At 43.6% G+C, this 13,031-nt stretch overlaps 1 protein-coding gene across 1 annotated transcript; it reads right to left on the bottom strand.

The window, feature by feature from the left end:
* Positions 1-11,072: 11,072 nt before the first annotated feature.
* Positions 11,073-12,617, bottom strand: LOC309552608 (uncharacterized protein; the record flags this gene model as incomplete). The annotated part of the gene is made up of 1 exon (XM_082253551.1): positions 11,073-12,617. One exon carries the CDS (start codon positions 12,615-12,617, stop codon positions 11,073-11,075), a length of 1,545 nt encoding a protein of 514 aa, XP_082109677.1.
* Positions 12,618-13,031: the final 414 nt, after the last annotated feature.

Raw genomic sequence — 13,031 nt, 5'->3', positions numbered from 1 at the left:
CGCTGGACATCTCCCAGCCTAAAGATGGAGGCAGCCGCAGACAGTGTGTGAACTGTGTATGTCAGAGTCAGACAGACAGAGTGACACTGCGGATGCGCCCCCTCAGATGTTGCGCCCGGTGCGGCTGGCCCCCCCTGCACCCCCCACGCTACGCCACTGTATATATATATATATATATATATATATACAGTATATAGTTATTAATAGAGATACCTTGGGATCAGTGGCCTCCAAACTGTGGCCCTTTGCTTGCCTTTATGCGGCCCTTGGTGCACTATACCACCAGCCATGAGGCATAATTTCTGTCACTGATACCAACAATAGGGCACTATTCCTTCCATTGACCCCACTATGGGGCACGATTCCTCCCACTGACATCAATGGCAAAGCACTATAGCAGTGGCAAAGTGTCATTTATTCAGTGTTGTCACATGAAAAGATATAATAAAATATTTACAAAAATGTCAGGGGTGTACTCACTTATGTGATATACTGTATGTATTTATATATTTATATGTGTATATATATATATATACATATACTGTATTTGGTTGGATACAAACTAGCCATTAAACAGACATTTTTGTCATCCATGCTCTGATTATATTTGTCTGCTTAGAAGAGAACTGTAACAAATAATTGGGACTATGTAGCTGACAATAAAAAAAAAAAAAAAATAATGAAATGCATAGTCCATCTAATTGCAAAGAAAACCAACAACAGAATGCTGTGAAATAAAAGCAGATAGCACAAGCTTCATATTTAGCCTAAGCTGTAATTGATTACTGGCGTATTATGTCTACAATGCAGAGCCATCTATAATAATCGGTCTGTTTAACCTAGTGGTTCATGTTTTTTAACTGTAATATATACGTACCAACAATAACATCAAATCATGTTTCCCAAGTACTCGTGATTAGAGTTGAGCGGACACCTGGATGTCCGTGTTCGGCGGGTTCGGCCGAACTTGAAAAAAAAGTCCGGGTCCGTGTCCCGGACTTTTTTGAACTTTACCCGGACACCGAACCCCATTGAAGTCAATGGGGACCCGAACTTTCAGGCACTAAAATGGCTCTAAAAAACAATGGAAAGGGCTAGAGTGCTGCAAATGGCAGCAAAATGTAGTTAAGAGCATGGCAAGTGCTCTTAAAAAAAAATTCCCCTTTAAATTTGTAATTTTTAAATAGCAGATTAGAACAGCACTCTGTAGTAAAATATAGCTGAACGCTGCACACAACAGACTGATAAAATATATTTTTTTCTCCCTCCTCCACCTCCTTCTCAGTGGGCTCAAGTGAGGGCAAAAAGATTGTTCACTGCACCACCCCCCCCCACACAGAAAAATCGATGTAGATCGCTAACGGACGATTGTTCTGTCCTGTGTCTCCTCATCTCTCCCTGCCTAATCTCTCCAGCCTGTCCCTAAAATGCTCAAATATCTTTCCCTGCCTACACTCCGACCTGTCCCTGCATTCTTTTCGGGCACAATCTTGTTTTACCCTGTCTGTCCCTAATCAGCAGCAGCCAGCACCGTTATGTGTGCTCTCTCCCTACACTACAGCAGACTGACGCACCGCGCTGTGTCTCTCGAGCTTATAAAGACCTGGGTCACATGCTTCAGCTGGCCAATCACAGCTACTAATACATTAGTAGGCATGGCTGTAATGGCGCACACCAGTTAAACGCTTGTTGATTGGCTGTTGAAAGCCCGCCATTAAAAGCTCGCCATTACATACAAAGCAGGAAATAAAATTACCGAACACGGATTTTATACCCGAACATACAGTAAAGTTTTCGGGTCCAGGTCCGGGTAACAAAAATCCAATAATCCGGTACGGACCCGAATAATACAGTTCGTGTTCGTTCAACACTACTCGTGATATATGTCAGCAAACTTATTGCACCTGAATGTCTATGAATGTATTGTTAGTAGCCTCTAAGGCAGGGTTTCTCAACCAGGGTTCTGTGGAACCCTAGGGTTCCTCCTGAGGTTGCTAGGTGTTCCTTGAACAATGGGCAATTTCTGCCTCTCAGATAAGTTCCTAATTGTTCCTTTTAGCTCTCTGTAAGGGGGTAATTCTTCCCAATGATGACAAGAGTAAGGAGCATTCTTCATACTGACTGTCACACTAATGTGTCATCATGAGTTGTAGATTTTTAGAAATTTATTTCAAGGGTTCCTCTGTGTTGAAAAGATTGACAAAGGCAGCTCTAATGGCTCCTTTAATCGCTTCTGGACAGTTTTACCCCCTTAATGACCAGGCCATATTTTGCAATACGGCACTGCGCTACTTTAACTGACAATTGCGCAGTTGTGTGTGACGCTGTACCCTAATAAAATTGATGTCCCTTTTTTTTCCCCACAAATAGAGCTTTCTTTTGGTGGTATTTGATCACCTCTGTGGTTTCTTTTTGTTTTGTTTTTTTTGCGCTATAAACAAAAAAGAGTGACAATTCATGTGGAAAAAAAAAAGTGACAATTCTGAAAATAAAACTTTCTGCTATAAAACACAGCAAATAAAAAAATTTCATCAATTTAGGCCAATATTTTTCTGCTACATATTCATGGCAAAAATAAATCTCAATAAGTATATATTGATTGATTTGCGCAAAAGTTACCGTGTCTACAAACTAGGTGATAGATTTATATGTCATTTTTATTTATGGAAACTATTTTTTTACTAGTAATGGCGGCGATCAGTGATTTTTTAGTGGGACTGACACATTGCGGCAGACAGATTGGACACCACACTTTTGACACTTTTGAGGGGACCAGTGACATTACTACAGTAATCAGTGCTAAAAATATGCACTGTTACTGTAATAATGACACTGGCAAGGAAGGGATTAACACCAGAGGTGATCAAAAGGTTAAGTGTGTCCCTAGGAGTGCTTTCTAACTGTGTGGGGGATCGACTTACTAGGTGAACATAGAGATCTGTATTCCTGAATAGCAGCAACAAAGGATTCCTGTGTTCATCTGTGACAGAATGGCGGTCTGCCTTGTTTACATAGGCAGGCCACCCTTCCGTCTCTATGGGCAGCGATTGCAGGTGGCCGGCGGACATCGCGTCCGCCGGACCTGTTGATTGGCTCCCCCTCTGGCCAATCAGCGCGCGCCTCCCCACTGGCTATTATATGAAAAGTCGTACAGGTACGTTGTTTCGCTTAATTGAGCTGACCTGCCGCAGTATATGGTCGGCAAATGGTGAAACAAGTATTGCCCTCTAAAAAGTGATCAGTGATGGATTACTTTTTAGACGGTGTTTGACAGATTGTATAGAGGCAAGATGTCAGGTCCTCATCGCATGGCTTAAACTCTACAAGCCCGTACTATTGTGCCGCAACCACGGTTATGATGAAGTTGAATTCACTTACATGGGTCAAGTTCTACGGGTGGTAGTACCCACTGAATGCGACAGGAGGGATTATTTATGTTCTGCCACATCAAAGCCATAACATGCATATACTGCCATTTGGCTGCCTTTGCAGCTTGGTGGGGCAGTTTGGATGAAATGCCTGTTTTCCCCCCATCCAACCGCAAGTGGGCCTAAATGTGTACACAAAGTTCTAAGAGTTCCGTTATGTCTTTACATGATCAAGTTATGCCTATTGGAGTTTGATGTATGTAAGATTATTAACGTTAACCACTTGCCTACAGTGCACTTTCACCCCCTTCCTGCCCAGATTGATTTTCAGCTTTCAGCGCTCTCACACTTTGAATGACAATTACTCAGTCATGCAACACTGTACACATAAAAAATTTGTGTCCTTTTTTTCACACAAATAGAGCTTTCTTTTGATGGTATTTAATCACTACTGGGTTTTTTATTTGTTGTGCAATAAATAAAAAAAGACTGAAAATATTGTGAAAAAACGCATTTTTCTTTGTTTCTGTCATAAAATTTAGCAAATGAGTAATTTTTCTTCACAAATTTCGGCCAAAATTTATACCGCTACTTATCTTTGGTAAAAATAACCCAAATAAGTATATATTATTTGGTCTTTGTGAAAGTTATAGAGTCCACAAGCTATGGTGCTAATCATTGAAAATTTATCACACTTGATCACACCTGATGTACTGAAGGCCTATCTCATTTCTTGAGACACTAAAAAGTCAAGAAAGTACAAATACCCCCCAAATGACCCCTTTTTGGAAAGTTGACATTCCAAGGTATTTAATAAGGGGCATGGTGAGTTTTTTGAAGTTGTAATTTTTTCCCACAACTCTTTGCAAAATTAAGATTTTTTTTTTTTTTTTTTTACAAATTGACGTATTAACAGGTTATTTCTCTCACACAGCATATGTATACTTGCAACTACACCCCAAAACACATTCTACTACTCCTCCTGAGTATGTTGATACCACATGTGTGAGACTTTTTCACAGCCTGGCCACATACAGAGGCCTAACATCCAAGTAGCACCGTCCGGCATTCTAGGAGCACAAATTTCACATATAATTTCCTGACAACCTATTGCACTTTAGAAGGCCCTGGAGCACCAGGACAATGGAAGCCCCCATAAAATGACCCCATTTTGGAAAGCAAACAGCCCAACGTATAATTTTGGAGGCATAATGAGATTTTTGAACGTGTCATTTTTTTCCACAAGTTTTTGGAAACTGTGGAAAGAAAATGAAAACACATTTTTTTAACACAAAGCTGTCCATTTATGCAATATTTCCAACATATAGCATGTACATAGCAAAAATTGCACCCCAAAATACATTCTGCTATTCCTCCTGAGTATGGCGATACCACATGTGTAACACTTTTACACAGCCTAACCACATACAGAGGCCTAACATCCAAATTTATCCACTTTAAGACTGGGCCTATTTTTGACACTTGGTGTTTACAAGCTAAAATATTTTTTTTTGCTAGAAAACTACTTAGAACCCTCAAACATTATATATTTTTTTTTAGCAGAGACCCTAGAGAATAAAACGGAGATCGTTGCAATATTTTTTATCACACCATATTTGCGCAGCAGTCTTCCAAATGCAATTTTTTTGAAAAAAATTCACTTTTTGAACTAAAAAATAAGAAAACAGTAAATTTAGCCCAATTTTTTTCCATAATGTGAAAGATAATGTTACGCCGAGTAATTAGATACCGAACATGTCATGCTTCAAAATTGTGCATGCTCACAGAATGGCGCCAAACATTGGTACTTAAAAATCCCCATAGGCAACATTTTAAAAATTTCTGCAGGTTACCAGCTTAGAGTTACAGAGAAGGTCTAGGGCTCAAATTATTGCTCTCGCTCTCACGATCGCGGAGATACCTCACATGTATGGTTTGAACACCGTTTACATATGTGGGCGGAACTTGCGTATGCGTTTGCTTCTGCGCGCGAGCTAACGGGGACAGGGCGCTTTAATTTATTTTATTTTTTTCCTATTTATTTTATTATATTTTTTATTTTTACACAGTTTTAAAAAAAAATGTTTTGATCATTTTTATTCCTATTACAAGGAATGTAAACATCCCTTGTAATAGAAATAGGCATGACAGGTCCTCTTTATTGTGAGATCTGGGGTCAAAAAGACCTCACAACTACACTAAAAAAGAAAAAAAAAAAGAAAAAATTGTTGAAAAAGGAAAAAAAAAAAAAAAACGCCCTTTAAACCGGTTGCTAGGCAACGACTTTTGACGTAGCTCCTGTCCTCCAAGACCATAGAGTCGAGTGAGGGCCATCTTGCCCTCACTCGACTTCCTGTCTCTGAGGATCCGGGACCGGATAGTTTTCTCCGCTGCCGGCGGGTCCGGTAAACTGGGACAACGTCTGGGATGCCGCGGGAGGGGGGGCACCTCTTCTCCTGCACCGTAAGGGTAATTTCGCGGCGAATCCGCCACTGGGACCACCCTTATCTGAAAGCCGACCGCCCACCGTTTAAAAAAATACCGGGGTTATGGCAGCTATCTGCTGCCATAACCCCAGTATTTAGCTTTTAATGGCCGACGCATATAGTCGTTAGGCGGTCAGTAAGTGGTTGCATGTACAGTGGGTACGGAAAGTATTCAGACCCCCTTAAATTTTTCACTCTTTGTTATATTGCAGCCATTTGCTAAAATAATTTAAGTTCATTCTTCTTCCTCATGAATGTACACACAGCACCCCATACTGACAGAAAAACACAGAATTGTTGACATTGTTGCAGATTTATTAAAAAAGAAAAACTGAAATATCACATGGTCCTAAGTATTCAGACCCTTTGCTGTGACACTCATATATTTAACTCAGGTGCTTTCCATTTCTTCTGATCATCCTTGAGATGGTTCTACACCTTCATTTGAGTCCAGCTGTGTTTGATTATACTGATTGGACTTAATTAGGAAAGCCACACACCTGTCTATATAAGACCTTCCAGATCACAATGCATGTCAGAGCAAATGAGAATCATGAGGTCAAAGGAACTGCCTGAAGAGCTCAGACAGAATTGTGGCAAGGCACAGATCTGGCCAAGGTTACAAAAAGATTTCTGCTGCACTTAAGGTTCCTAAGAGCACAGTGGCCTCCATAATCCTCAAATGGAAGACGTTTGGGACGACCAGAACCCTTCCTAGAGCTGGCCGTCCGGCCAAACTGAGCTATCGGGGGAGAAGAGCCTTGGTGAGAGAGGTAAAGAAGAACCCAAAGATCACTGTGGCTGAGCTCCAGAGATGCAGTCAGGAGATGGGAGAAAGTTGTAGAAAGTCAACCATCACTGCAGCCCTCCACCAGTCGGGGCTTTATGGCAGAGTGGCCCGACGGAAGCCTCTCCTCGGTGTAAGACACATGAAAGCCAGCATGGAGTTTGCTAAAAAACACGTGAAGGACTCCAAGATGGTGAGAAATAAGATTCTCTGGTCTGATGAGACCAAAATAGAACTTTTTGGCCTTAATTCTAAGCGGTATGTGTGGAGAAAACCAGGCACTGCTCATCACCTGTCCAATACAGTCCCAACAGTGAAGCATGGTGGTGGCAGCATCATGCTGTGGGGGTGTTTTTCAGCTGCAGGGACAGGACGACTGGTTGAAATAGAGGGAAAGATGAATGCGGCCAAGTACAGGGATATCCTGGACAAAAACCTTCTACAGAGTGCTCTGGACATCAGACTGGGCCGAAGGTTTACCTTCCAACAAGACAATGACCCTAAGCACACAGCTAAAATAACGAAGGAGTGGCTTCACAACAACTCCGTGACTGTTCTTGAATGGCCCAGCCAGAGCCCTGACTTAAACCCGATTGAGCATCTCTGGAGAGACCTAAAAATGGCTGTCCACCAACGTTTACCATCCAACCTGACAGAACTGGAGAGGATCTGCAAGGAGGAATGGCAGAGGATCCCCAAATCCAGGTGTGAAAGACTTGTTGCATCTTTCCCAAAAAGACTCCTGGCTGTATTAGATCAAAAGGGGGCTTCTACTAAATACTGAGCAAAGGGTCTGAATACTTAGGACCATGTGATATTTCAGTTTTTCTTTTTGAATAAATCTGCAAGAATGTCAACAATTCTGTGTTTTTCTGTCAGTATGGGGTGCTATGTGTACATTCATGAGGAAGAAGAATGAACTTAAATGATTTTAGCAAATGGCTGCAATATAACAAAGAGTGAAAAATTTAAGAGGGTCTGAATACTTTCCGTACCCACTGTATATGGCAAACAGGTGATGATGACTGATGGGGTGACAGGTGACGATGACTGATGGGGTGACAGGTGACGATGACTGATGGGGTGACAGGTGACAATGACTGATGGGGTGACAGGTGACGATGATTGATGAGGTGACAGATGACGATGATTGATGAGGTGACAAGTGACGATGATTGATGGGGTGACAAATGACAATCACTGACGGGGTGACAAATGACGATCACTGATGGGGTGACAAGTGACGATGATTGATAGGGTGACAGATGACGATGACTGATGGGGTGACAGGTGACTTTGATTGATGGGGTGACAGGTGACGGGCGATGGTCACCGATGGGTGACAGGTGACGGGTGATGGTGCACGGCGGTACTGATGGCAGTCTCTGACAGGTGCACTTTAGGCTACGTTCACATGTGAGCGTAGCGATCCAGAAATCATTGCAAATCGCGGCACGCCTGTGCGTTGCCCATGATTTGCAATAGCACCCCAAACGCTGTGCGATGCTGCAGCGATTTCCGCCTGCTGAATCGCGGTAACATCGCGCAAACAATGCATGACGCCCCAAAGAAACTCTTGTACCTTTTTTGGGCGTCATGCGATGTTTGCGCGATGTTACCGAGATTCGGCAGGCAGAAATGGCGGCAACATCGCACAGCGTTTGGGGTGCTATTGCAAATCACGGGCAGCGCACAGGCGTCCCGCGATTTGCAATGATTTCCGGATCGCGGGCAGAATCGCTGTGATTCTGCCTGTGATCGCTACGCTCACATGTGAACGTTATGGGTGTCAATTTCTGGGCACTGATGAGGTGACTGTTGGGTGACAGGTGCAATTGGGGGGGGGGGGGTGCTAAGGACTGTGTGGGGACATTTATTTTTGTGATTTTACTTTGTGACATGTGTACAGAGCAGTAACTCACTGTTTCTGGCTCTGCTCTCATCACACTGGTGAGGGGAGAAAAGCTAGTAACAGTGAGTTACTGCTCTGTGTTTACATTTTGTGATCGGCTGTGAATGGATTCACAGGCGATCACATAGTAAACAGTCACTGTCAGTGACTGTTTACTACCGCCGGTGACTAGCTGTGTTCCTAGGGAACACAGAGCCACCGACATGACACAGCCGATCACGTGGCTGTTTCCCCCCTGCCGGTGACGGGGGGTGTCCCGGGGACACGCCGACACCGGCAGTGCAGGGCGGCGCGCACACGATCGCGGGCCTGCCCTGCTGAATGGGCCGGCGTCATATGAACAATTGTCGCACCGCTCCGCCGTAATATGACGGCGGGCGGGCGGCAACTGGTTAAACTACTTTTCTCATTTTACCTAAAGGGATTGTAAAGGCAGAAGGTTTTTTTATCCTATTGCATTCTATGCATTAAGATAAAAAAAAACCTTCTGTGTGCAGCATCCCCCCTAATACTTACATGAACCCATCTTTATCCAGAAATGTTGTCTGGGACTCCCCTACTTGTTGGTTGAGCCAGTAGTGCGGCGCCATTGGCTCCCGCTGCTGTCAATCAAAGTCAGCCAGCCAATGAGAAGAGAGAGAAGGTGGGTCGGGTCACGGCTCCGTGTCTGAATGGACACAGGGAGCTGTGACTCAGCTCAGGTGCCCCCATAGCAAGCTGCTTGCTGTGGGGGCACTCAACTTGAAGGAGGGGCCAGGAGCACATCAGGGAGACCAGAGAAGAGGAGGTTCTGTGCTTCTCTGTGCAAAACCAACTGCACAGAGGAGGTAAATATAACATGTTTGTTATTTAAAAAAAAAAAAAAGAAAAAAAAAATGAAACTTTACAATCACTTTAAGAAACCCAAAGGTTTAAAGTAGTTATAAATGTAGCACTGCCCTCTATAGAGCAGGCCTCATTCTCCTTCCTGGCACTCCAGCACATTTCTTAAAAAAGGATGACAAAATTTCTCAGCCATTGCCGTAAGCAATCATTCCAGTAACCTGGGACGATATCCCGGATGAGACCCCAAATTTAGCACTGCCCCCACTGCTGGTATTTCACACTTTCTGGATTCCTCTGGGTTACTTGTAGCAACTGCATGCAATAATCGTATCACTTTACGTTCTTGGCTTAGTTAAAGATCAGTCTAGGGGTTGTTGTTTTGTTGTTTTTATTTTATGTTGGGATAGGAGAAGGGATGAGTGGGATACTCCAACGTTTGAACTATTAACAATTCTGAGGACTCTAACTTGAGAATGCGGCAAGGCCGCTGCTTCATCCTGCCACTAGATAAATCTGAGGTAAATGCTCCTGTTTGTATTTCTTATTAGGGCACTCACCTACCACCCTCTTTCTCTGTACCAGCTGACACCCGTCCACTGACTGTTCTCCCCGGAGTGGTCCCCTTCCTGGGCAGACCCCTGGGCAGGATCCTCTGTTTTCACAATACTGCTTTCCAGATTCTCGCAGTGCCCCAACTCCTCAGTCAGCTCTCCTGGACCTCTGGGTTCAGCTCCACACTGTTGGTTCACCAGGCTGACTGCCTGTGATCATACACCAACTGCTGCAGAAGAGGAGTCAGCTGCCACCCTCCTTCTGGGACTCTGCTTCCCGAAAAAAAGGCCTCTACCTCACGTACCCCTTGCTTTTTATACCCTGCCCCACAATGCACTGAGACAAACAGTCTGTGCCAATCCCGGGGGCTGCATCAAAAGCCTGCGTGTCATTGGCCAGGTTTCCTCCACTATCCATTGTGCCTCCCCATTGGATCAGCTGGGGACACTCCCTTAGACCAGATGAATCACACTCTGGGCACCCTGAGCAGACCTAACTCACGGATCCTGCTCCCTGTTAAGCAGAGTGCAATATAGAATTTACCTGCTGCTCCTCTGATAGGCAGACAGAGCCAAAACTATACTCACTCTATAGCACCCGTCTGTTAGTGTCTGGAACCCCTGGTCCCGATGATAGTCCCGGACTATCTATAACTTCTTTGCTCGTTTTGTGTCTTGCAGGCCTGGGAGGCTGGTTTCTGGAAGTTACACAGACGGAGACAGATGTATAGTGAAACCAAGCTCTCAGTTTATTATAGGCTCGTTGTGGTTTATATAGTAAAGAGTAAGGGCATATAGCATAAGTATAGGATACTTGTTACGTTCTTATTGGTTAAACAGTTTAAGGAAGCCAAGCGTCATTTCGGGAAATAAGCGAGTACACTTAATACCATATAGGGCATATAGCTTATTGCTAGAAACGCCTGACATGATTTCATCAAAAACCACAAACAGAAACTTGCCATAACTGTAACACGTACACATTTGCAAAGCTTGTATAACTAAGATACATAGAAAATGGAGTGGGAACATACAAAATGGAGGGCAAATAAAATTGATACCTCCCCATCTCCCACAATCCCCTCTTAAAATCAATAATCTTCCCAATTGATTTTCCCAGAAAAAAAAACCCTGTGTCACTCCCTAGATAGTAAGGTTACTCTTTCCCTTTTGTTTGTGACTCTTGACATACTTAGTATATTCATTAGGGCTGTTAGTTGGGGGTCTCTTGCAGCCTGCAATTTGGTGGGATAGCATTGAAATATTCTTCACCTTTGGCCTGGAAGCTCTAGCAATAATACACATTACCAGCTTGAAGCATGCAAATAGAAAAAGCAAAAAGAGCAGGACCATGATAACGGTCATAGCAATATTTTTCAACCAGGAAAATATTCCTCCGACTCCAAACTCTACATTACTAAAAGGACTCCATGTCTTAGCAATATTCCTGGCTTCCTGTTGCAGCTTATCTACTTCCTTCCTATGTTGTGCAATAATATCATAATAATCAGGGATCTCAACAGAAGTGTTGTGTATCCATGTGCAGCATTCATAACCCTCCGTAACTTCACATAACCCAGTAAGAGCAGCACTCATACTTTCTATGGCTAGGTCATGGAGCTCAAGTTGTTTCTTAATTGCCCTCACTTCTATATTTAATTTGGTAATGTCTCCTGAGTTCTTATCTAGGATGTCATCGAGAATTTTAGAGTAATTATTCAACCTTTTCATCATGTCTATTCCCCATCCGGTCCATGAGGGGAACCAGGCCCATACCATATCCTTTTCAAGGAATAATTCCCTTTTATTGCGGTGTTTGAGGGGGTACCTAGGATACATACTAGCTTCGAGGAGATGTCCTCCTTTGTTGTCTCCCACTACACCCATGATGGGAACTAGGGATGCGAGGTAACACCACCCTTGGGGTGCAATAGGGATCCAAGGGTGACAAATCTTTCCACAACAAATATAAGTACTGTTTCCCAAGGCTAGGGGACGTTTGTGAAATATTGCCATTATTTGGTCAGAATAACTAGACCAAGCTAAATTTGACAACAACCGTCCTACTGGGGAAGAGGAAGTGGAACTGGAGTTAAGAAAGTTCATCAGAGTGGCGTTTAGGGCTGGTTCTGAGGTGTGCCAGAAGGAGCTGTCCATCGAGGTCATTGAGAAATTAATCTTAGTTTGCCGGCACACTTCAGCTCCCTTGGTGGAGTTTCCCAACCTAAAACACCAGTCTGGGGAATGACTTCTACCAATAATTTGGAAAGTGAGGGTATCATTTGAGAGTGTTCTCGTGACATTGGTGAGGACAACAGGAGGTGTACCATTTAGAAAAGGGGTGAAGTTTAAAGGTATCGCTACTAGGGGGATTCTAGCTGTGCTAGGATGGAGTTTACTACATATCCAACATTTTTCATATCCGGACTTCTGGGCATAGGCATATTTAAATTGCAACAATGACATTTTATCTGTAAGACTTTTTGAGCTTTCATCTCTCTTTTGTCTGTTATGTGCATTACTCTGTGTTGGGGTGTTGGAAGCTCCGCAAATGGCCTGTAGCCCTACCAGGTCTTCTGGATGATAAATACAGTTAGTGGTAACCCATACTACAGAGAAGACTGAAAATGATACGAGTCCTATAAGTAGCCAAAGTTTTCCAGAATCTGGTGCTATTGGGAATGTCATTTTTCTACAGGGTCAGGGCCGCCTGCCTCTGAAAAACCCCCTTTTCTTGACTATCCTGTTCGAGGTCAGAGTCGTCCACTCCCGTTAGTACCTCTCTTGCTTCTGGACCTTCCTGTTCAAGGTCAGGGCCGTCCGCCCCCGTTAGTACCTCTCTTGGGTCTGGATCTGGACTTGCTTCTGGGGGTGGAGCCTCCTTTACCAATTTCACTCGAGTAGCATGGATCCAGGCTTGTTGGTTCTCCACAAGGACAGCGATTCTGGTCACTGCGACTACCTTTGTCTTTTGGTCCAAAACGAAATCCAGCCTTGGTCTTGTGATGCTACTTCATCTCCTTCCCTCAAGTGATGGGTTGATACCTGTGAAAAGAAAAGAAAGGTGCGAGCAACTTTTTCGTTCCACTTGATTCAAAATTC

Source organism: Pelophylax lessonae, assembly GCF_965119305.1.
Source record: "Pelophylax lessonae genome assembly, chromosome: 4".
Lineage (NCBI taxonomy): Eukaryota > Metazoa > Chordata > Amphibia > Anura > Ranidae > Pelophylax > Pelophylax lessonae.
This window is presented reverse-complemented; position numbering and strand designations above follow the sequence as displayed.